The sequence below is a fragment of the Falco rusticolus genome, chromosome 10 (assembly GCF_015220075.1).
Source record: "Falco rusticolus isolate bFalRus1 chromosome 10, bFalRus1.pri, whole genome shotgun sequence".
NCBI classification, from domain to species: Eukaryota; Metazoa; Chordata; class Aves; order Falconiformes; family Falconidae; genus Falco; species Falco rusticolus.
In genome coordinates, this window is record NC_051196.1 from 30,387,396 (window position 1) to 30,410,295 (window position 22,900).

The 22,900-nt window shown below is 47.4% G+C and overlaps 1 protein-coding gene across 2 annotated transcripts in view; it reads left to right on the forward strand.

Moving 5' to 3' along the window:
• The first annotated feature begins 2,475 nt into the window (after window positions 1–2,475).
• Window positions 2,476–22,900, forward strand: part of KCNB1 (potassium voltage-gated channel subfamily B member 1) — a 133,160-nt gene continuing 112,735 nt past the window's right edge. The window contains exons 1-2 of one of the 2 annotated variants that reach the window (XM_037402586.1): window positions 2,476–2,675; window positions 4,735–5,387. In XM_037402586.1, the coding sequence (XP_037258483.1) occupies window positions 4,821–5,387 (567 nt within the window). In that variant the 5' untranslated portion in view covers window positions 2,476–2,675; window positions 4,735–4,820. Of the gene's footprint in view, window positions 2,676–3,217; window positions 3,618–4,734; window positions 5,388–22,900 lie in introns of those variants that run through there. The other variant, XM_037402585.1, reaches the window with a different exon arrangement.

Genomic DNA, 22,900 nt, shown 5'->3' on the forward strand with positions numbered 1-22,900 from the left:
GTGGTGGTGGAGCCCAGCTGCTGCTGCTGTTGTCATCCAAGCTCTGCCTAAGTTTTTCAAGGAGGACCTTGTCTCTTTAAGGTTCATTTTTGGATTGTATTTTGCTGTCTGCTTCCAGTATTCTTCCCTGGTATTCCAGTATTTCCATGCTCCTGGGCTCTCAGTAGCGCAAGTCACTCTGCATTATGTATCTCAGTTCTTTTTGCCCTTTTCAACACTTGCTACAGTTCTCTGCCAAGAAACCTGGTAATTTTTTTCCCGTTTAAGGGGAAGGATTTTGGACTACAAAAGAAAATCTCCATTGTACTTAAAGTGTTTCTATGCTGGAAAGAAAATCCCTGGAAACTAAGGGAATCCTTAAAGGGACATAACAGGAAACACTGTAACGGAGACAGCTTATTGTGTATAACTGTCTTTCCCACTCACCAGGATGAGTACAAGGCCCTTGGGCTGCAAGAACAATAGGTGTAATTGTTACATCTTATAGCTCATTTTAGAATGTGAAATCCAGTATCCTCCAGCATCAGGAACCAGCCAAAAATCATGGGCCACCAAAGCTGCTGTGCCCATCTCTGCTGGAAACCCATTGTTCCAAATACCATTGCTGTGTCGGGGCTGAGCGCTTGTTTACTGGTGAGGAGTATTTCTTTTCTCACAGCCTTTTGTTCTTCTTTGACCAGTAACATGACGTAAATTGCCCTCCCCTCTTGCTTCGCAGGATGGACAGGAAGATGCCAGACTGTTGTATAGGCGTGGGTGTTTGCGAAGATGTGACACTTTTCCTGATGCAGGCAGAGGAGTCACTGCAGATCAGCAGAGGGATATTTCCACATTTAGGCTGAGCCTATTTCCCTGTCACGTTGTAGCTCAACAAACACTGTCTTAAGGACCTTTCCTGCCTGGCAGGTGTAATCCAGATATGTGTATATTACTGACTGTGAGCCCAGGAGAACATGCATTTGTTGGGCTCTGCCTATTTCCTCTAAAGTACTTGAGGTTTAAGGTGTTTCCTTGTGAAGAACTGCTGTAGTACCTGGAAAGGAACAGGGGTTGCCACGGACTGCATTCAAGCATTTGGCTGGCTCCATAGGCTGTGGAAATAACAAACCATAAATTAAGTTTGCAGAAGCTCAGAGTACAAAAATCTCAATTGAAATGTATATCCAAACCAGGGGGTTAGATAACCTTGGAGAAGAGTGAGCAGGCTGCACAGCTCTGCATCCTCAGGCCTGCACTGCCCCTTGTTGACAAACTCTCCATCTTGGGACAAGAAATGCTGTAGGGAACAGATGTCCTGGGGGTGGAAACACCCTTTCCTCTCCCCAGACTCCTGGATCACCCCAGGCACAGCCAGTTGGAGGGTCTGTCCTGAGCAGGGCTCCCTCTCACAGCTTCTACCTGAGACTCTAGTATGGTTTTTCAGTACTGGCAAGAAGATGCGTGGAAGGGTGAGGAACAGCAGTGGAGGAGTCTGTGCTTCCATGCTACCCCTTCACGTGCCCCCCTTCACAGCTGGTTCACTGGCCTCTTGGCAGAACATGTGAATGACATTGGCATGGTAGCAAGAGTGATGCAAGAAGATACAAATGCCTTGCTAATAAACCCAAGTTGCCTCTCTCCCAGTGATTTAACTGCATTGAATCTGATGCATCTCCCTGCATTTGGCTACTTGTCATTTTCCCTCCCAGCACCCTCTTCCCGCAGAAGAGCAGACTGCATTTTCACAAGGGGAGATGATGTGCCCTGGATGCCAGTGCTAACAAAAACCTAACTTGCTCTCCTATAGCATCTGCCAGCTGGAATTTTCAAAGCATTTTGTAATCATTAACAGGTTTGGTTTCCTAGCCCTGAGGAATGGTCGTCTTCTCTGCTATAAGAGGAGTAAAGCAGGGTCTGGAGGTGAAATGACGAGAAAGTCAGGGGAGATCTGTTCACCTCTGGATACTGCTTATAGGTTTTCATGGGGTAGGAGGAGCTACTTCAGTGGATGGGTATTGGTCTGGGATTACACTGGTCAACAGATTTTATTGCCAATTCTTCCTTCCACTCCCTCTGGGTGATCTTGCTTTTCTATATCTTATTTTCCCCATCTGCAAAAGGAAGGTAGTGACCCACTTCTAAGAAATTCTGAAATTTACAGTTGATATACAGTTGTGGGAGGTACTGGAGAAAAACAAACACTGCCTGGGATTTCAGAAAGCTATCTCTAAGGAAGATGTGGACATTCAAAACCAAATATAAAAGCATAACATCAACATTGTGTACGCTGAGCAATGGGAGACTGGTGGGGGCTAGGGAGAGAAGCATAGAAAGAAGGGAAAAGCAGCACTGAGACTCTTTTTCCCCTAGTTAATCACATAAAATCAGACACTGGGCTCCTATTTTAGAAACCTGGTAGCAGGAATTGTCACTAGAGTCCAAAAGCCATGGTCAATCAATACAAGAGGACAAAGGGCTAACGAGCATTGCATTGCCGGATACCTCTGGTACACCAGCCTAAGCAGGTGAACTGCATTAAGTGCTAATGTACCCATTAAATGGTACTAATGGAGCTCCAGGCAAGGTCCATTTCCCTTGTTGGGGGTGAAGGCAGAAGGCAAGGACAGAGGGATACTTTAAATGCTGTGCTGTTGCCTGGAAAGTCGCCCTTTTTTCCACTTCTGCTGTATTTTCAGGTTAGTGAATGCTCCTTTTTATTATACTTACAATCCTAAGCAGCAGCACAGACCTGTATCCCCAATACATGTAACCACCCTGAGAAGAGGGTCTTTCCCCTGCCGAGGGGCTGCCGAGGGCCCGGGTTGCTCCCTGCTCAGTGATGTGCAGCCTGGCTGGGCTCAGCTGCTCCTGGCTCAGCCAGCAGGGCCTGGGAGCCGGGGGGGGGGTGGCCCTGCTGGGCTCCCAGGCGCTCTCGGCTCAGCATTCATCTGCTGGCACCAATCCCTGCTCCTATTTGCACGGGTGATACCACCGGGAGCTGGAGGATGGTGGGAAGAGCCCCATCCCCCTAAGGAGGGATGCTGCGGCTCTTCCCTCCCCCCCCCCGGTGCTGGGTCTGCTCCAGGCGCCTCCTCCGCTGTAAATCAGCCCCGGGGCGGCGGGGCCCGGCCAGGAAAGCGTTAACCTTCCCTGCAATGCTGCATCCCAGCTCACGGTGGAGCTGCCTTCCTCTCTTCCACCCCCAACTTCCAATTCACTCCAAACAACTCCGGGACAGAATTGCAGGGAAAAGCCGGCGGTTCAGCCTAGACTTGTTGATCTCCGTTCCGAGGCAGCAGGAGGAAGTGCTGGAGCTTTCCTTTGTGTCCGCGCCGGCAGCGGGCTGGGGGGGCGGGGGCAGATGCGGCTTCGGCGCTGACTGTAGGCAGAAGCGAGGAGCCGCAGCCGAGGGAAGGCCTGGGAAAGCTTCCTGCCGAGGGATCCGATTTACCTCGTTTCCCTTCCCCTCCCCCCGGGCTCCGTGGACAGCCGGGAGCGCCACCGCCATCCCTCCGCCTTGAGGCTGCCCGCGGGGGGATGCGAGCGGGGCCGCCCCTGCTGCCCGCCCCGCCGCACGATGTAGCCGCCCTCGGCCCCGCACAGCCCCGCACCGCCTCGCTGGGAGCCCGCAGGAGGAGGTAGGTGCGGGCCGGGCTCGGGCGAGGCGAGGGAGCCTTTCCCCGTGCGCGGCGGCGGCGGCGGCGGGGAGCAGCCCCGGAGGCGGCCTGGGGGCAGCGGCGGTGTCTCGGTTTTGGGGCTGGGGGGGACCTGGATCGGCGGGGAGGGGAGCCGAACCCCCGGGGCTGTGCCGGCTGGGCGCGGGGGAGCCGTTCCTTTCCGCGCCGGGGTTTCTCTTCGTGCCATCTTGTGTAAGCAACAGTGCTCAGGGCTGTCATAAGCCACCCGGCTTTGCAGGGAAGGCTCGGGGTTTTTCCTTGTTCCGATTTTCGTTGATTTCTTTGTTATGCGGAGGTTGGCGTGGGGGTGTGGGGGGGCATCCCTGGGTAGCCCGGAGAGGTAGAGTGCGTCGTTAGAGTGGCTGGAGATAGCCCCCCTCCCCCTTTTCCCTTCCCCAGCTCTTTCCTCGGGGAAATTTGCAAGCCTGGAGTTATAGAAAGCTTCCGCGCCTCCCTGTAGCCTGCAGGGCCGGGGGCATCGCCGGCTCCGAGGGCGGGGGGTGCCCCGGTGGGGTCGTAGGGGCACCCGGGGTCCGGCAGGGCCGCTCTGCGGGAGGGAGCGGCGGCGGGGCCGGGCGCTCGGGAGACGGCGGTGGCGGGGCCGGTGCGCTCCCAGCCGGTCGCTCCGGGATGGGTGACAACGCGCCAGCGCACCCCTGGCCAGCGGCCCGGCGCCTTTTGGGGCGCGTTGCTGAGCTCTGCTCTCCCCTCTCGCTCGGCAGCTCCCAGACCTTTGCTAGCAGAGGCTCCCGGGGCCGTGTCCAGCCTCCGCGCCTCTCCCGGACGGGGTGTGCGAGCGACCCTCCCGGGGCGCCGCGGGGAGGGGGGGGACCGGGACCGGGCCGCCGCCCGGGGGAGCTCGGCGGCAGCGCCCGGGCCGACACGTGGGAGCGGGCGGCCGCCGGCACCGCGGGCGCGGACAGCGGCCGGCCGCCGGAGCGCGGTTCAGCACCGCCAGTGCGGACAGCGCCGCCGCCCCCCCGGCAGATTAGCGGCGCCCGGCGCTCCCCCGCGCGGGGATCAGGCGGCGGCGGCGGGGGGCGGCGGGCGGGGACCCACGGCTTGGCCTCTCTTGCAGCTCCGGGCATGGAGGGGAAGGAGAGGTGAGGAGAGCGTCCTGCCCCACGCCGCACCTTGGAGCGTCCAGCCTGAGGGGGACCAGCGATGCCTCTGGGGATGAATAAGCATGGATCTCGCTCTACTACCTCTTTGCCTCCGGACCCCACTGAGATCGTCAGGAGCAAGGCCTGCTCCCGAAGGGTCAAGCTCAACGTGGGGGGGCTGGCCCACGAGGTTCTCTGGCGGACCTTGGACAGGTTGCCACGGACCAGGCTGGGTAAGCTCAGAGACTGCAACACACATGACTCCCTCATGGAGATCTGTGATGACTACAACCTGGAGGAGAACGAGTACTTCTTCGACAGGCATCCCGGGGCATTCACCTCAATCTTGAACTTCTACCGTACTGGCAAGCTGCACATGATGGAGGAGATGTGCGCCTTGTCCTTCAGCCAGGAGCTGGACTACTGGGGGGTGGATGAGATCTACCTGGAGTCCTGCTGCCAGGCCCGCTACCACCAGAAGAAGGAGCAGATGAATGAGGAGCTGAAGAGAGAAGCTGAGACATTGAGGGAAAGGGAAGGGGAGGAATTTGATAACACTTGCTGTGCTGACAAAAGGAAAAAGCTCTGGGACCTCCTGGAGAAGCCCAACTCCTCCGTAGCGGCCAAGGTAAGAGCTTCACGTTTCTTCTCAAGCCTTGTCTATATTGGCTCATGACTGGTGATTCTTACAAGGTGTTGTCCTGCTAACGTTGCTTTCATGTCTGGAGGCTTGTGGATGCTCAGAGTGAAGGGGAGAAAGGCCTCTCGGATGCAAACAAGTTTTAATTTATTTTTTTTTTGGGGGGGGGGGGGTGGCGGGTATTTTGGAAGGGATCTGGTTTGAGGCAGCCCAGGCCGCTCAGTGTGGGAGCAGCTCCACTGCCCTGTGGGTCAGTGTACATGGATTGCTGTGGCTAGAGGTTGTAGGCTTGTTATCCAGTGGCCGCCTTGGTGCGTTTTGTAACAGAGATTTCTTTGGGCCTAAAATGTGTGTCTCCTACTGCTTAATCAAACTGGCCTTTAAGAAGAGGAAATGTATTTGAACTTTAAGACCCAGTTCTATTCAGGAAATAACGCCTCCCCTTCTAAGGCTTAATTTAAAATTTTGCAGCGAAACACATCTCCTAGTTGTTTGCATCATGTGCTCCAAGGCGGTGGATCTGCTAAAGCCAGTGTTTGAATTTCATCCTTTACCTGAATCCAGCCTATTTTAAGTCGCCCTGTGCAATACTGCTGCAGCTCTGTCTCTGTCAATAGTTGAAGTGCTGCTTACTCTGAAGTTGGTACTTGTGCAACAGATCTATTTGAAGGCGCTTGGAAGATAAGATCCATGTTAGGAGAAACCAATGTCAGAGTTGGTTCTGATAATTTAGCTGTCTCATGTTAGTCACGTTCTTTAGTGAGGAAAATCTCTCTGAACGCAGTGATTCAGTAACCATGGGGACAAAAGTGAAGGGGGAGAGGTTGAAAACTGTGTGATGAATAACAGAAAAGCACGACAGACAGAGCAGTAGGGACCCAAACTTGAATTTTTTATGGACCAGTGTCCTCACCGTCTGGCAAAGTAGTAGAAAGAGGCCCCAGCTATCTCTTTAACGTCACCTCCCTGTTGTATGTACATTTGCAAATGCAAACCTTGGCTCCATCTCATAGGGACCCTGGCTTTGGTGGGCCACTTATGAAAACAGACTTCTTCTTTCCCTCTTTTCTCTTATCAAAATGTTGCGCATCATGAACCAAGAGCATGTGTGGAAGTTTGGGGAAGGGATTTTATGAAGTGTGGAGCTAAATGGCTCATTCTGGCAGGGGAAGGGAGAGGCATGGTCGGCTGCTGAACCGATTATCACTTCTTTAATGACAAACGGAGGCCCAGAATGTCTCTTTTTCTCCAATGGCACAGATGACACTGTGCTGAATGCATTAATCATTTATAAGTCTCCTTTGGCACAGTCCTGGAATCCTGAAACACAGGCCCCGGGCTTGGCTGTCTGTGGCACTGACTCAAAATCCATTAGAGACTGTTGATGTTCATGATTTATTGTATATGAGCAGGGGTCATTCTTGCCAAATAAGTGTCTTTTGTGATTTATAAATGAAATACTGTAGTATCATTTTCCGAGAAAATTCTCGGAGTAAGTGCATTCGGCATTGCAGGCTTTGGATTAATTGAGAGGGAATGGTAATGCATTATTACCCTTGATGTTTAAAGCTACCATTCTGTGACTTCATTACTGTAATGAAAATGGTGCTGTACGTTCTCAGACCTCAGATATTCCAGCAGTTCCCAAACACCAATTTCTACTCAATTCAAATGTAGCAAGGAAAATGTGCATGATGAACAATTAGCTTACCAGGCAGGGACAGAAGAGCTGCTAAGCCTATTCTTTATCCGATTTTCTCCCTGCTGCTGGATAGCTTTTCTCTCATGCCAGAGTATGCCCTTTGCTTTGATCACCTTCATGAGAATTCATTCCACACATTGAATAGGCTGGACCAAATCTCCTACTCCTGATGGAAGGATGTGGGGAGAGGGACTTGGCAGCCTGACCTGTTATCTGACCTAGCTAGCTGTGCCTAGGCTCTGTTTTCAGGCTGAATTTTTCTAAATCTGACAGCTCCTGGCCAGCTTTCCTCAGCTGTCTGCTCAGTGGAGCACTTTCGCTAAGGCCACGGGCCTCCAGGAACTTCTGTCACCTTTCCTAAAGCCAGGCTCCATCTGCTTGGCCAGGTCTGGGAGCTCAGACTGTTCCTATGGAAAGGGAACAAAGTAAACTATTCTGAGGTTTAATGACTGTCACTGAAAGACCTAAAATCACCATTGGGAAAATCTGTACTAATCTCACCTATTCTTTTTCTTCAGAGTGCCACTCAATGCAAAGTTTTTTTTTCCATTTAAATGTAACAAATCGAGGCTACCTTCATGTTTCCTTTAAGAAGTCTAGAAAATGGCTACAAATGCAGGTTCTCCCTGAAACCTAACACAAACCCCTCTGTAAGCCATGTCCCACCACCTAACTCCCGCTCCAGCATGGTGAGCTTTCTTGCCAGCTGTCAACATTGTTTGTATTTTCACGTTTTCTGCACAACACTTGACCTGACTCCTCCATAACAGCTTGCTGCAGAGCTTCTTATGGTTATACTGGGACTGGTTGAATACTGAAAGTGTGAGTTGTGTTTTACTTTTTTTTTTTTTTTTTTTTTTTTTCCCAAAGGAATTATTTGATAAACCTCAGGATGCAAAACAGCATTCAAATAGGAGAAGAATCCCCCAGACCTTAAATTTTGTTGCTTTTTTTACCCAGTGGGGATTTATCCATATCTTTTGGCTAATCTGTCTGGCTTTTAAACTAACCACCTCATGGCAAGCAGTGTCTTATTTATGTGCAATGCTTCACCCTGTACGTGACTGGAGAGAACACTGTTAGACTTTACAATACCCACTCTATGAGAGCCTCCCGATTTCTGCAATGAGGAATTGGACAGCTGGTGAAGCCCCAGGCTTGCCTTGTTACCCCCCAGCACTAGCAGAGCTGGGGTGTTTGCTCCTTTCCTATAACACTGCAGTCCCTTGCGGTTGTCACTGAAGCTGTGCTGTCCTTGTGTGAGATGCTCTAAAGCCATGGGGACAGCATTCCCAGCCCTTCCCCAGGCTCAGGCTGGGCAACCGGGGCCCAAACTATTTCACCCACCAGTCCATTTAACTGGGAGGCACTTGCTGTGCTGCACTCCCCTGAGCTAGTCTTGCCCAGTGGGAAAACCCCTATGCACAAAATCGACCAAATGAAAAAATACTTAACCAGAAGTTATTTAAAATACATTGTAAGACTAGAGGGAGAAATTAAAAGTTTTATTAAAGGACCAGTTTCTCCTGTTTCCAGTGACTTTGTCTGTGTACTTCTCAGAAATATTCATTGCAGTCTTCATTGGATGCTTCCTCCTCTTCCTGCAATTGCTGTTTTTGCATGTTCCTGCTTATTTTTATCATTCTCTCAGTCTGTGTGAATAGTCTGGTGGCTGATTTTTGTTTTTTAAACAGTGTTCTTCCTGTACTTTTGTGTACTCATAACATCCATTTTAAACCATAGAGGACACTCTGGTGTTTTCATCTGTCCAGATTTACCCTAGATGAAGATGAGGTGGAGATATTTTCTGGAGTAGCTGTTACATTTTTTGGTATGGTAGATTTCCTTTCCCCAGGAAAGAAAAGCAGCTCTCCAGAAGCCAAGCAGAACTGCTGCTTTTTCTTGGGACTTAGTGTCCATGTCAGGGCAGTAGTGACTAGCAGTTCTCCAGCACTCTGGTTTGGGCTTTTAATCTTAATTACTCTTTCCCTTGCCAAGGCTAAGCCTGGGCAGCTTGTTTCTGGTACCCACAATGCAGCTAGCAGCCCTGGGTTTCCAAAGCAGAGGTCCCTCCTGTAGCTGTTGTTTTTACTAACCAAGCTAGTTAGGATCTGTGGGTGTCTTGCCTGCCTGGTGAGACATTCATGCCCCTTGAGAGAGCCAGCCTAGCTGTTATTTCAACTAGTCTTCATGGCATCCTGAAAAATCACAGGCTGCTGTTGTTCTGTGCCTTCCAGTATAAACGAGTAACAAATTAGAACAACTCAACATCTTAACTAACTTATATGGTCTTGGAAATCCTCTGGTCACCTGGACCTTTCCAGCAACTCTGCAAAAATATTGCCCTTTTTGCCCCTTAAGAGGAAAAGAAATCCTTTCTTCTTTTAGTCCTTAGAAATTATTTTCCCGATCAATATTTGAGCAATTAGTGTTGCACAGAGCGGAGGGGGGGAAGTCTGCTCGTCTTACAGACTCCTCTGCATGTGCTGGTTTCATCTATTTTTCTCTTGCTGTCCTGAAGGCTGAGAAAAACACGATGACATCACCCACTTTGCAAAAAGCTTCTCTGCATATCTGCATGTCAAGTAGGATGTGCACTTCCTCTCCTCCTCGCTGCCTCCACTTCCCACTTGTCCCTGTCCTGTTGGGAGCTCAGCTGCAGCAACCCCTCCATTCTGACAGGCTATTTCGCATCCTTTCCCCTGTTCCTACTACGTCTGCCAGTGCAATAATATCACGTTTATCCCTGAAAACATGCAACTCCAATTCAGTAATCTTATTATGCATGCCTCTACATTTGTTGAACAGCTTTTCTCAAGCTGCCCACTGCTCTCTGCTGCTAATCTCTGGATGCATTGCTTAGGGATTGGGGAGGTTGCTCTGTAAGCTCTTTTCTTATTATTGTTGATAGTAGTGACAAAATAAGAATGATAAAGCCTCTTGGAGATGCATTTGCTACATCTAGAGAGTTCTTCCCCCACATGGGCTTTCTATTCCTGGCCCTCCCTTATGGCATGCAGTTTTCATTCATCTCCAAACCTGCCTGAATTTAGCATTCAGCAGAGGAAACCCCTCTCTTTAATTGCAGGGGTCACATCTTAGCCCTGTCTCGTCTGCCTCTGAGGCTACCATCACAGGGCAGATGTTGACTTTGTCTGTTAAAGCCAGATTGCCCATATTTTGCTGGTATCTGTAGCTTTCATTTTTCTGATGCGGCTACTGCCTTGGTTTTCCTGCTATATATAAAAGACTTTTTTTTTTTTTTTTTTTTTCCCTTCATCCAAGGTAAACTCCTGTCTTCAGAGATCCTAAAAAAGCAGAACCTCGTTCCAAAGCCTTTCCCCTGGGTTCACTGATTTGCCACTTTGGTCTATAGTTTATTGCTGGGTTTCTAGCACAGTGCTGTCCTGTGGGTGCACAAATCATTGCTGTTCTGTATCAATCTCTTTTCAACCTGCAGCTCCTTTCTGGGGGCTTGTCCTTCCTGTGAACTTCTGAAATCTTTTGTCTGGGGAGCTCTAATTCCTGCATCATTCCATGCAACGTGTCCTCTGCCTCACTAGTGACCTTCCCACAATGTATTGCTGTGCTGCCAGATCCCAGAACTCCTCTGCATTACAGCCTCCCTAAACTCCCAGTTTGAGGGGTAGAAGAGAACAGCCTAGTGACACTGCTGGCTTGGTAATAATGTCCTGTGACTGTTTCCTGGCTCTAAAGAATCTTGCTGGGAGTCCTTGTCCAGGGTCTCTCATATGTTACGTCACATAACATTACATTGGTAGTCTCCCACATTTCTAATGCAACATCCCATGTTATTTCCTTCATGGGATGCATCTGCCAACAACTTGTTCTAAGCTCTTCAAGTGGGAGCCTCACCCTTCCAAGGTGATCCTTTCTCTAGACCTGTTACTGCAGCCCTGAGCAGCCCTTGGATCCAGGCAGGCAGCTGCCTGGCAGTTCTGGCCTGAAAATGGTTTGGGTTCAGCAGTTTACAATCCAAGCCTGCAGGTCTGCAGTCTATAAAGAATTTTATAAAAGGGAAGTTAAAACAGTTACACCTGGTAGTTCTTTTGATGTACTTGCCGTACAGTCCATGAAGTATAGTATGCATGAACAGATATATGTACACATACTCCTGGATTGTTAATTTAACCTGTAACTTTCTGCTCGGAGAGCCTGGAGCAAGTCTTCCCTGAGCCTAAGCATCCACATCAGTGGGAGACTGCCTGCCTGCGTGTCACAGGAGGGAAGCAACAAGCTTATGTGCTAGGGCTGAATCCCTTACAGGACGTGCGCTATAGAAATATAGTCAAAGCTATTTTTAAAGCACCAGTTCTCATTTGTACCTTTGAAAAATGTCTCTGAGAAATTAATTCCCTTTGCTGCTCATCATTCTTCCATCCTGCTCAGCCTGTGAGCAGACGTGGTTTAAGGTGCCAACACCACCAGTCAGAAATGTAGGAAATCTTGCAAGAATAGAAAAATCCCTGTTTTGTTCAACTGTAACTGCAGAGGTTTAGTAATAATGGGATTCAGAAGAAAAGTACTGGGCCTGATCCCCACCCTCCCCTCCCCCAGATATGCTGGTGTGGTGTAATGCACACAATGTGTGGGTGCAGCTTCAGCTTGTACCTGTACAAGGCGCTTGCATGTGCTGCTGAGCCAAGCATGCTGTGCCCCATGGGTGCGTGCTGCCTGCAGCCACAGTCAAGGCTAGCTGTACAGGGGAGCTCCAGCGCTGTGTGAAAAAATCAATCCTTCTCACTTTTTAAAATACTTTCTTCATTTAACTCTTCTTACACAGTGGGATAAATATCCTTGCCATCACGTTCCTCCTTTTACCTCTTTCCCTTGATCCTGAAGATCACAGTTTTCTTCTGATTTCTTTCAACACAAATACCCCCATGGAAAGGAATAATCCAATGTTACTTTTGCAACGTGAGTGTTGCTATTTGTCATTGCTAATGGCAAAATATTTATGTCAAAGAAAGTTCACAGCTGATCACTTAGTTCTTATAATAAACACAGTCAATATGATTTACTCCATGGAGATATCTGGCAGCAACAGAAGAGGCACAAATGCGGCCAGTGAATGTGAGCAAGACATTAATATTAGCCTTCTCTCAAGAAGTTACACATAGAAGATACACATCGTCACTGCTGCTACCACGTTAAGGCAGACAAGGACCAGACCCTTACTGTTGGGAGAGTTGCCTGGTTTGTTTCCTGGATCTTGAGGCTTAGCTCCATCGTGGGCTGGGTTGGCTTCCCATGTGTTGCAGTAGTACTGGGAGCACTGGCACCATTGGTATGGCAATAGCTGAGCTCAGGCTTGGAGGTCTCTCATTATGGGGCAAAGCTGCTTTGAGGGCCGAGTGGGTATGTTGGCTCTGCATTGCTCTGTGCCATGGACCTATGAGCTAGCAACAGCTCAGGGATCCCTGCCCCACGCCCCATCGCTTAACTGTCGCGTCTGAGCTGCTTTAGCTTTGGCACTCTTTATCCTTAAGATGACTTTGCTCTAAGTTTAGTCCCTGGGGCAATAGCCACATGTTCACCTCCTGGTGCTCTCAATTAGTACAGCAAAAGTAAACCTTGTAGTAAGCTTCCCCGCTGAGTTTGGCTGGTCTCTGGTTTCTCTCTCCTGTCCTAACTCTTCCAGGCCTCTGTCTCCTTTACAACCTGGCACTAGCTGAACATGTTTACCAGGAGGATTCGGTGAGGTCTTACTCTGATTTTTAATTAAAAAGGTCTACTCTTTATTCTAGGCCAAGCCTGGAAGAGTGCTGAGCACCCCTAAGCAAACACTATGCCTTTGTACCTGCTATAGCCCCTTCCAAAATGCCAGCATTTAAACACACCCCAAGCACATCTATTTTCTAGGTCCCTCAACAGCCCCAGCAGCCCCAGCCCTGCGACTGTGGAGGAGGAGGTGCTGGCATTCAACTCCCATTGAATGTAATGGGAACAGATGAGTATTATAATGTCTGAACTCATCAAGCAAAGCTCTCAAAATGCTTTGAAAAGATGGATTAGTTAAGGCTAGGACAAACCTGTGATATATGTATTATCCTCATCTTAAAGTGAAGAGGTGATCATTGCCCCAAGGTCAGCGAGGAAGGCTAGGGCAGAGCTGGGGGGGGGTCCTAGCTACCCCCTATCTTGTGTCACCAGTACATTTTCACGGTATAGATGAACTTCCAGTGGCCTCTGCCTGCAGTGGGGTATTACAGAGGGAAAGGTGCTGGCAGCCCTCTGACAGTTTATTCAAGGGGAAGGCGTGAGAAAGCAAACCTGTCCTTGTTTCCGCACAGGTATTCCTACTTAAATGAGCCCAGTCTGCATTGGAAGGTCCTGGGAAATTTTGTCATGTTTGAGGAATGCGTGGTTACAGGAAAACTGGCAAGTCTTCTAGTAGATCTAAAAGCAGAAGGTCTGTGCTGAGGCATTTTCAGCACGCTGTGGTGCAGCTCTGACTCTAGTGTCAATGGTGTCAAGTGTGTTTGAATAGCAGGAGGGTACATATGTTAGACTATATATGTAAATAGCTGTATTGTGAAATGATAAATCATAATACATATCTAATGTAGTATATGTTGATATGTATGCACACATAGTACATTAAAATTCCCCTTCCATATGGGGAATTCCTTTGTACCAAAATTAACCTATATAAGCAAGGTATTTATTGTCAATTAAGAACTAATCCTAGCAATGAGTTCTGCTTTGAGCACAGAAAACATAATGAGCGACTCAAACATTACTCAACTCGAATAGTATCTAAGACAAAGCAATTGCTGTCTTTGATAGTAACAGTATCCGTGTGAACGTTATGGTCAGAGCCTGGGCTTTCTGGTAGTTTGGGACCTCCCTTCTAGCCTGGCCTCAAAGATGTATTGATGTTTTTAGGAATGTTCCTCCTTTCCCCATTTGCAAGTCTCACCTAGGCTGTTGTGATTCCTTTGGGTGTTCTTGCTGAAGGTTGCAGCTATTCTGGTCCAATAATGTGGACCACCGATCCCATGGCTGTGGATGTTTTGTGACTGCACCCTGAGGTGCTGGCACTGCAGTGTGGGGAAGGTGGCGTTAACTCGGCACTCTGCCTTAGTTGTGTGCCTGAAGCCTGGGAGTGGGCAAGAGAAATCAGTATCAAAGCAAAAAATGAAGTACTTGTTGGTACCCGAATCTTGTATCGACAACATTGGTCAGGCATCCATCTAATCTGATAAAAAAAATTGTTGCTAACAAAAGTTGGATTGAACAGTCAAAGCAAATGGAAGGAGCAATTTATTTTAAAGTTCATTTTTTTTCTGCAGTGCATAATCAGTTCCGGTTATTAGAAGTTGAACTTATTCAGTGCTATTTGGACTAGGATTCATGAAGAGTCTTCAGCCAAAAGCACATATTAGGTTTTTTTTATTTTATTTAAGTGCATTTGCTCTTGCTCACTTTTGAGCAAAATGGAGCTGTAAATCTCATTTGCAGTACATAAACACATAAACACCAGAAATGCTATCTTGTCGGTACTGATGGACAAAATGTTTCTAAAACTTGATTATACTTACCAATTTTGTTTTAGACTTAAGGTTCCTTGTGGGTATCTCTTAAAAAAAAATACTAATTTTGCTCAAAAAATAAACTGAAGATGTGAGCAAAGATATCTGTCCCAGTCTTGCTACTTTTTCTGTAGGGAGCAGGAACTGTAGTAAGCACACTTCCCACAACACAACAAATCTCTTCCACTTGCCGGGTATGCTTGGCTTGGCTGGTTTCAATGGTATCTAGTGGTGGCATAAACTGGGAATGGAAACATGTTGTGGCACAAAGCACCAGGAGCAGCTCTTTGGTTCCTTGAGGACCCTTTTAAATGACAATGTCCAGTCTTCTCTTAACTTTTTCTGCAGTGATTCAGCATCTGCCCGTCCCTAGCTTTCTCTACCCTGGTATCTGAGTGCATTGTAATTTGTCCTCACGTTTGTCTTGTAAAGGAGAGCAGCGTGATTATCCCAATTTACTTGGAGAGGGTATAGAGGGACTAACTGGCTTATCAAGGTCTGTGATGGAGCAAGGAACAGAGTCATAATCCACCCCTAATCCCAGGACCACTTTTCTCCTCTGGTGCAGCTGGTTTCCAGCCATAAGCATTCAAGAGGCAGCTGCAATATATAAGCGTTTAATGCTTCCATGAAACTGCCTAGGGATCCATCCCAGATTGGGTTTCTTCATATTTCTGGGAATCTTGTTTGTATCTGGCACATTCTCAGCTCTGAAAAACTTCATTCGCACAGCTGTAATTTTTCTGTTTGTTTCAAAATGTCCATCTATTGCTCTGCAGAAATACTTTCTTTTGCATCACGTGCTCCTATCAACCGTAGCAATCACACATTAAACAAACTCTCTTTACTTCTCATAGCTGGTGCATTTGACCACTTCCACTATTAATAATTACCTTCACATGCTTATATTTCTCCAAATCTGTCCATTCCCAAGAACTATGGGTTCATCAAGTGTCTGGATAGAAAAGGAGTGTAACTCTCTTTCTGAAGCCATGTTTGCTGTCTGCTATCAGGAGATGGAATAGGGAGATTTTTATTTATTTGTGAATTTTTAGTAAATCTGTCCTTCATAGCATTAAAGTTAAATCTTTTTAGAAAAGGGAAGAAAAAAAAAATGTTGTCTCCTCTCCTGTCAATGTGCCAGAAGTTTATTAATAAAACATCATAATTATACATTGCATTTCTTCTCTCCTTTCATCTGAGGATCTTAAAGTGCTTCACAAACATTAATTAAGTGATCCTCATGTCTATCTGGTGCAGTAACTATTATCATCAATCTACACTTAAATATGACAAAGCAGAAGAAATAGTAAATAAGAAAATTTCCCAGATACAGGCAAGAGTAAACCTGATTTAGGAAGGTTTGAGCAGATATTATAATTTTCTGGTTGCGTTTTTTGTAAGTGAATCCACTAGTCTGCCTGTCAATGTGTCTGAGCCATTATATCTGAAGTTGATTGGTGTTGGACACAGGCTGAAGACAGCAGTTAGAAGATTTTCTAGACCAACACAGTATTATCTCTGCTGGCAAGAGGGAAGTTGCGACTGGCAGCAGAACTCGTGTCGCTGGTAGAAAGCAGCAGAGCTAGTGGCGGAGGGCTTTCTCCAAAGCCGCCTCTGTGATGGGATTTACTGATCCTTGCTCCAAGAGAGCCTTCATTTGTTATCCTTTGCAGGAGGTGGCCCTGCGGTGCAGCCCATCAAGTGCGTGTAGTGTCCCACAAAGGGTCTTCTTAACCCTCAGCAGACCCAGCTGGCCACCAAGGCTGTCACAGCGATGGGGTCTCTTCCAGTGCCCATACCACATGAGTGCAAGGACCCAAAGCTATAAGCCCAGTGCAGTTGGTCTCACCAAGGTGTCACTACGCAGAGTGGGGGGACATTCACCCTTGAGCCTTTCATTTCTGACTGCTCTCCTGCTCTCTTCCCTTCCACAGGGAGCCACTGCAGAGCTGCTGCTCCCGGGCTGAGTCTGCTTTTGCAGGGGAAGGAGTTTTTGTGGTGTCGCACCTAAGGTAGCGCTCTCCTTTCCGTGCACAAAGCTTTAGGAAGTCCTGCACAGGGTCAACTGCAACAGTGGCCTTAGTTCTTTCCCCTCAGCCCATGGACTAAGAGTTGCATGAGCATCTATGTCTTATTATCTTGACCAACATCACTTAGGAATGGGTTTGTTCTCAGAAAGAATAGTTTTTCTTAAGGTAGAACAGAGATGATAAAAAAACCCAACCAAAACCCAACAATGTTCTGGCAGCAAATGCACTCTCATTTTATAGATGTATCTCATGCTTATTGCTAGTGAGCTGGATTAAGTTAGTCAACACATGGTTATTCTTAGCCTCTAGTCTTCCCCAGGTAAGCGTCTGATTGATCTCGGCAGGTTTTACAGCATATAGCTGAGAAAAGCCATGTCTTTTCAATGTGCTACCTGTTACTATGATGAAAGCAGGCTCACACAACAGCAGTTTTGGTTTGCAGTGTTAAGTACCTGCTGGTTTTTGCAAGGTATTAAGATAGATACTGCCTGTGTTGGGAAGGACTACGAGAATGTGGTCTGGCATGGTTTCCCAGGAGGGCTGAAGACCCTCTGGTACCACCAGAGCTCTTGGATACGTCAACCCTGAGTTTTGCCTTCTGGAGGAGGTGACAAGCAGCACGAATGACACTTATTTTTAGTTTATTTTGACAAAGTTGTGGGATAGGTAGCTGACTCCAGGTACATTGGGTCCTACTTATTGTTAGTTTGATCCTTCAAAGTAAATTTGAAGCAGGTGAGGTGCAGTGTGTGATGCCTGAGTCCTACTCATCCGGGCCTCCCAGCCCCATCTTGACTGAAGCAGATCTTGCCAAAGGGAGCTTTTCAGGAGTCAGAACCTCACACATCCTTCACGCCACCCAAGGTACCAACAGACTCAACACTTGCTGTATGTGTTTTGACCCCTTTCTGACTCCCAGGCTCCTGTATCTGGCTCGGTATGGCAGGACAGGGCACTTTTGGGCTGTCATGGTAAGGAGATACCTCCACCAAGTGTAAGATGTGCTGCATTCTAGATCATGTCAGGTATCAGAGTTCATTTTGCTAATTGACATGTTTGTGTTTTGCATCTGCGTTTACACACAATGTTATTCTATAGGAGTAACTTTAGACTTCTAGCAATCCCAGGGAATGGTCTCATTTAACACCTGTGGCCCTGGCCAAAGCCAGCTTTAGCATATGCAATCTACCTACTGAAATATAAGACTCCCATCATGCTAGGCAAGTGCATCAGGTCCCACTGGAGTGATACCTGGCTTTTCTTTCCTCTTTTCTGAATGTTAGGGCAGGTATAATTCTGCTATTTTTGCATGTCTGTTAAGTTAAAGAACAAATTTGCTAAAGTTTCTGGCTAGGAATGAATGTCCATGAACAAAACCCACTTGACTTGGTACTTATTTTTAAGGATGCTCTTAAGAGCTTCTTGTAAGTTGGTGTGGAGTACTTCTTAGTTTGCACTGTCTTCTGGAAAACTTGCTTTGTGGTCTAGGTAACGTGGGCATGGCAATGCCACTTCCAGGAGTAATAATGTAATTTGTTGAGTTCATAAACTTCTTGCAGAAAGTTCCATCCCTTTGTTTGGTGTTTACATAGCACTAAGCGCAACACTGTCCTGACTTACAGCTCAGGTACGCTACCCCAAAACAAGTAATAAATATGTTTTACAGAGAAAACACAAACTGCCGTAGAAAGGTATGGAATTCATTTCCATAATTGCTAATCCCATAACCAAACCGGCCGGTTCCTTGAGGAGAAGTGGCAGAAGGATGGCATGCCTCTGCCTGCTCTTTAACCATGCTGCTTACCTTACCACCCCTAGCTCCCCTAAACTGAGATCCCGGTTTTCAGTAGGACTCTGAGCTGTGCAAAGCAGCGAAGGATTACAGGACCTGTTTGGCTGTCCTCCTCTTGCGGAGACTTGCATGGAAGGCAGTGATCTCCAAAACAGGGAGCAGGGCAGATATGGAGAGAAAGTTATTGCTTTGGCTGTCCCTGCTTAATTCACCTAAGCTGGTTGCATCACAGGTTTTGTCAGTATAAACTAATCCCGCAGCAACTGGGTAGCGTTCCCCCAGGCACTCCATGCCAGCTCTGGTACATGAATGCGCTACTGATACTTTCCACACAAATGTAACCTGTGGTCCTGATTTGAGCAGACCTAGGGATGTGTGTGCAAAGGAAAGATGAACAGCTAGGTTGTACACGCAGTTGCCGTGATTTAGCATGCAAATCAGGTAGCTGGAATACGCAAATATGTCTTGCAGTTTATACAAGCAATTACTTAATCTGTGTGTGGAAAAACAGGATAATTGTGTGCAAATTAGACATATCATTGCATACAGTACAGTTGAGTGTTTAAATGGTCAGCAAATCAGATCCTTTCTATCAGTAATTAATGACTTTTTATCCTAAGGGAAGCTAAGTACTAAGTCTCTTCCTAATTTTATTCTTTTTTCCTTTTCCACCAGGTTCTTAAGCAGTTCACATCTCTGCTGTCATTTCGTCTCTTGTTCCCTACATGATCACCAGCCTGCTGGAATATTTCTTTTCCTTAGCACTTTTTTTGGGGGAGTAAGCCATAATTCTGGTAATAGACTCCCTTTTCCTGCTTGCAGAATGATCTTTTGCACCAAAAGTACATTGCAACCCCCCCTTAAAAGCCTGTTTCTTTCAGTAGAAGTCCTTCACCATTGACCTCCTTGCTGCAGTCTTTCCCAAAGTGTTTCCAGCAAGTCAAAATGTAGCTTGATGTTTTTGAATTCGGGCCTATGGCATTGTACTGTTCTGGTTTGTCTTCCTGCCGTGCAAGTGGGATGAAACCCCAAGCTGGGATGATGGTCTGTTGGACACTGACATAGGTGATATTGTCAGATCTCAGGGGTCATGGCTTTGCTGTGAGTTCTCTGCACAAACTCCAAAAGGTGACTTTTCTCTTTTGCACCTCTGATGAACATCTGTAAAAGATGGCAAATCTCTCTTTGCTTTTCCCATGCTTGTCTTGTTAGAATGTAAATCCTTTGGGCACTTCTTTGCCCTGTACTGGTACATCAGAGCCTTAATTCAAGGGGCAAAACAAACACAGTCTGTCTTTTTGCTGCCCTGCTGGTGGAGCATCATTTCTCCTTGTGTTCTTCAGAAGGAATACAAATAAAGCTTAGTTTTGCCAGCTGTCGCCTTTTTGATTTAGTATCTTAGGTGGTCAACAGCTAATGATTAATCTTAAATGTCACCCCTTTTCCTTTCACACTGGCTTCTTAAACTGTTGGGATGTTTCAATACATTTTAAGTAAAGCAATGATGCCCTGTGCCAAAGAACAGAGAGCAAGTATGGCAAAGCTCCAGCCTTTGCACCTGTTCTGGTTTGCTTTTTGTGTGAAGTGCTGTATAATTGTCATCTTCATTAGCAGTCTGCTGAATTCTGGTGTGTCAGGAATTAAAAACTCTAATGAATATGGATTATTTCAAATATTTCCCTTTGGGACCCAGTACAGAACGGAGTTTTTTGAAGCTATATGTTCATATAATAACATGGAATGGAAGATGCCTTCCCCTACCCTTTTTCAAAGTTATCTCTTAAGAGTGAGTATCAAAACAGACAGCTGATCCTCCTGCTCTGCCTGGGGCATACATGATGCTCAGATCCAGCTGACCCTCTGGCTGGATCTGGCTAGAAGCAAAATGAAAACATTGCTGAGAGTTTTCTCTTAATACTCACATAACTTTCAGCATGTGAGTAGTCTCCTTGAAGTTGACAAGCCTTAAGCATCTGCTTAACATTAAGCATGTAGGAAAGAGGGAGCGAGTTATGGTGCAATTAAGGGACCCATTTCACTGAGGAGGCCAGGAGTATGTGCTGGTTAAGTTTCTGTGTAAATAAGTAAATTTTCCTCCTCTAATTAAAATTCTTCAGTGCTTAAGGTTAATGTGTCATCTGCAACATCCAAGAGGCCTGGAGAGATTGTTTCTGTGAAACAGACGTTTGGCAACCTGCATTCCCTTTTTTGTCAGTTTGGATACTTTTTTGCTACTGATTGCAGAAATTGGATTCTTCATATCTACAGGGAAGGCTTGTCTCTGCGGCTTTCCTCCCAAGGGGATCACAGAGCGCTCTTCAGGAGTCTGCTTAATTATTTCCACTTTGCTGGCAGGGAAACTGAGGCACACTAGCAGCTTTTGCATCTCCCAAGTTGGGTCTAGTCCACAGGCCAGTGTTTCCCACAGCAAGTCAGCCGTGCAGGCAGTGCCAAACCACCCAGCTGAGCTGGTGCCCATCAGATGTGTGCTGTGCCCCCCTGGCTGGGGCTCAGAGCAGGCACACCAGCAGTTCCCTCCCTCAGCTGGCATGCCTGGCTGGTAAGCTGCAGCGGAGCATCTCATGGACCCGAGCCCTGGCATCCTATGTGACCATTGAGGTCTCATCTGCTGTTTGTGGCTACAGTTATGACGGTGCTGGGCCCAGGAGCTGTGAGGTATGGCTGAAATGGGGAAGGGAATCTGTATTTTTCTAGAATTCAGCCATCTGTCTCCCATTGCACATCCAGAGCAAGTCCTTTCCCCTCCCTGCTGAAGGGAACCTTGGATTCTCTCTCCTGTCAGCATTGCAGAGCCAGGCTTACTGCAATTGTGGGACAAAGGGGGGAGAACCTCTTTTTGACCTCATTTTGGAAATATCCTCCCAAACTGCATAGCAAAATCCCTCTCAAAGCAGCAATCCATGTAACAGGAGCTTTCTGATGGACGATGTTTCTCACCAGGGTGAAGGAGCAGGATGCCCTTGCAGCAGCTCAGTTAGATCAATAGGCTGGTAGAGGCAGGGCAGCTTAAAGCTATCTGTTACTCTGAAGCTCTTCTTGCTGGGGAAAACAAAGGGATAAAACTTTTACAGGAACTTTTAACCAGCTCGTAGGGGGGGTGTCTCACTGTAGGTGCAGCAGCTGAGCGGTTCCCCAGGGAAAGCCCCTGGCCCCGCTGCAGCCAGCCAGCACACACGGATGCTCTCCAGCCTGCGGAGAACATAGAGGTCTTTTTTTGTCAGACAATAAATCTCAGGCCTTAACTGGCTGTACAGGGATACTATTCCTCTCCAGGTGAAGAATCATACAGCCATAAAATTTTGTAATATAAACAAGGCAGACGTGGTCAGAATCCTATTTGGACAGATTTATAGCTTGACTATGGAGCAGCAACCTTGCCTGGGCTTTATGCCACCAGTAATTAATATGCATCCTGGGCTCTTTTCCTTCTGGACAGTGTACTCTTGCATGCTTGTGTTTTAGACTGTGAGCATGAAAGTCTGCCGTCTTCTGAGAAAGAGACTTTCCTGGGGAGGCTGTGCTGGAAAGCTACTGCCCTGCAGATTGTGTGGAAGTGAAAGATAGCAAATGGCCCAGTTTGGGAGAGCAGCACTTCCCCAGCACGTTTAAAGCCTCCAGGTAGCTGGCGCTCAGTCTTTGTGCGGTGATTGTCATAAACACAGTCAATGTTTGCCATGGTTTCTGCCTATACTGAGATGAAGAGGTTGTTGAAGAAACCACGTCTTGTCTGTGGACACTGGACAGTGATATCCAGCTCCCTGCCCTGCCTGTGGGATGTGTATGGTGAACAGCAGCTGTATCTAGGTGCAAATACCTTCACCAAATCTTTGAATATTGAATGAATTTCTCTGCTGCTAATTTATTCCAGTCTAATTCAGCAAAGCATGTACATGTAGGCTTCACTTTCAGTGTGTGCTTTCCTAATGTGTGTGCATCTCACCAAAGCTGACTAAAGGTGTGCTCGTGCCCTCCTGAAAAGGATCAGTGGCATGGAAGGGCTGGGTGTCTATTGAGCAACCTGGAGTGCTGTGATGGAGGGAGGCAAGGACATCAAAGAGAGATTGATCCCTGGCAAACCCTCCTGGCAGCAGGGTCCCACTTGGCCCATGAAGAGGCAGGAGACCAGATGAGGCTAGATCATGTTGCCTCAGTATTTACCTCCTGCGTTCAAATGTAAGCCACAATTTTATTTTCTCCTCTTGATGGATCTTCCTGGAGCGACATCGGTGCCCTTCATTGTTCTCCTCATCCATGTGTTCACACCCAGAGGGTGACCGCAGGAGTTACCACCCCTCTTAGCTGCCCAGACTTGCCATTTTTCATCATTCATCCTCGGGTCATCTCTTAGGTGTTCCTTTGCAACTTGTACTTCAAAAACTTTGAAAAATAATGAAGGA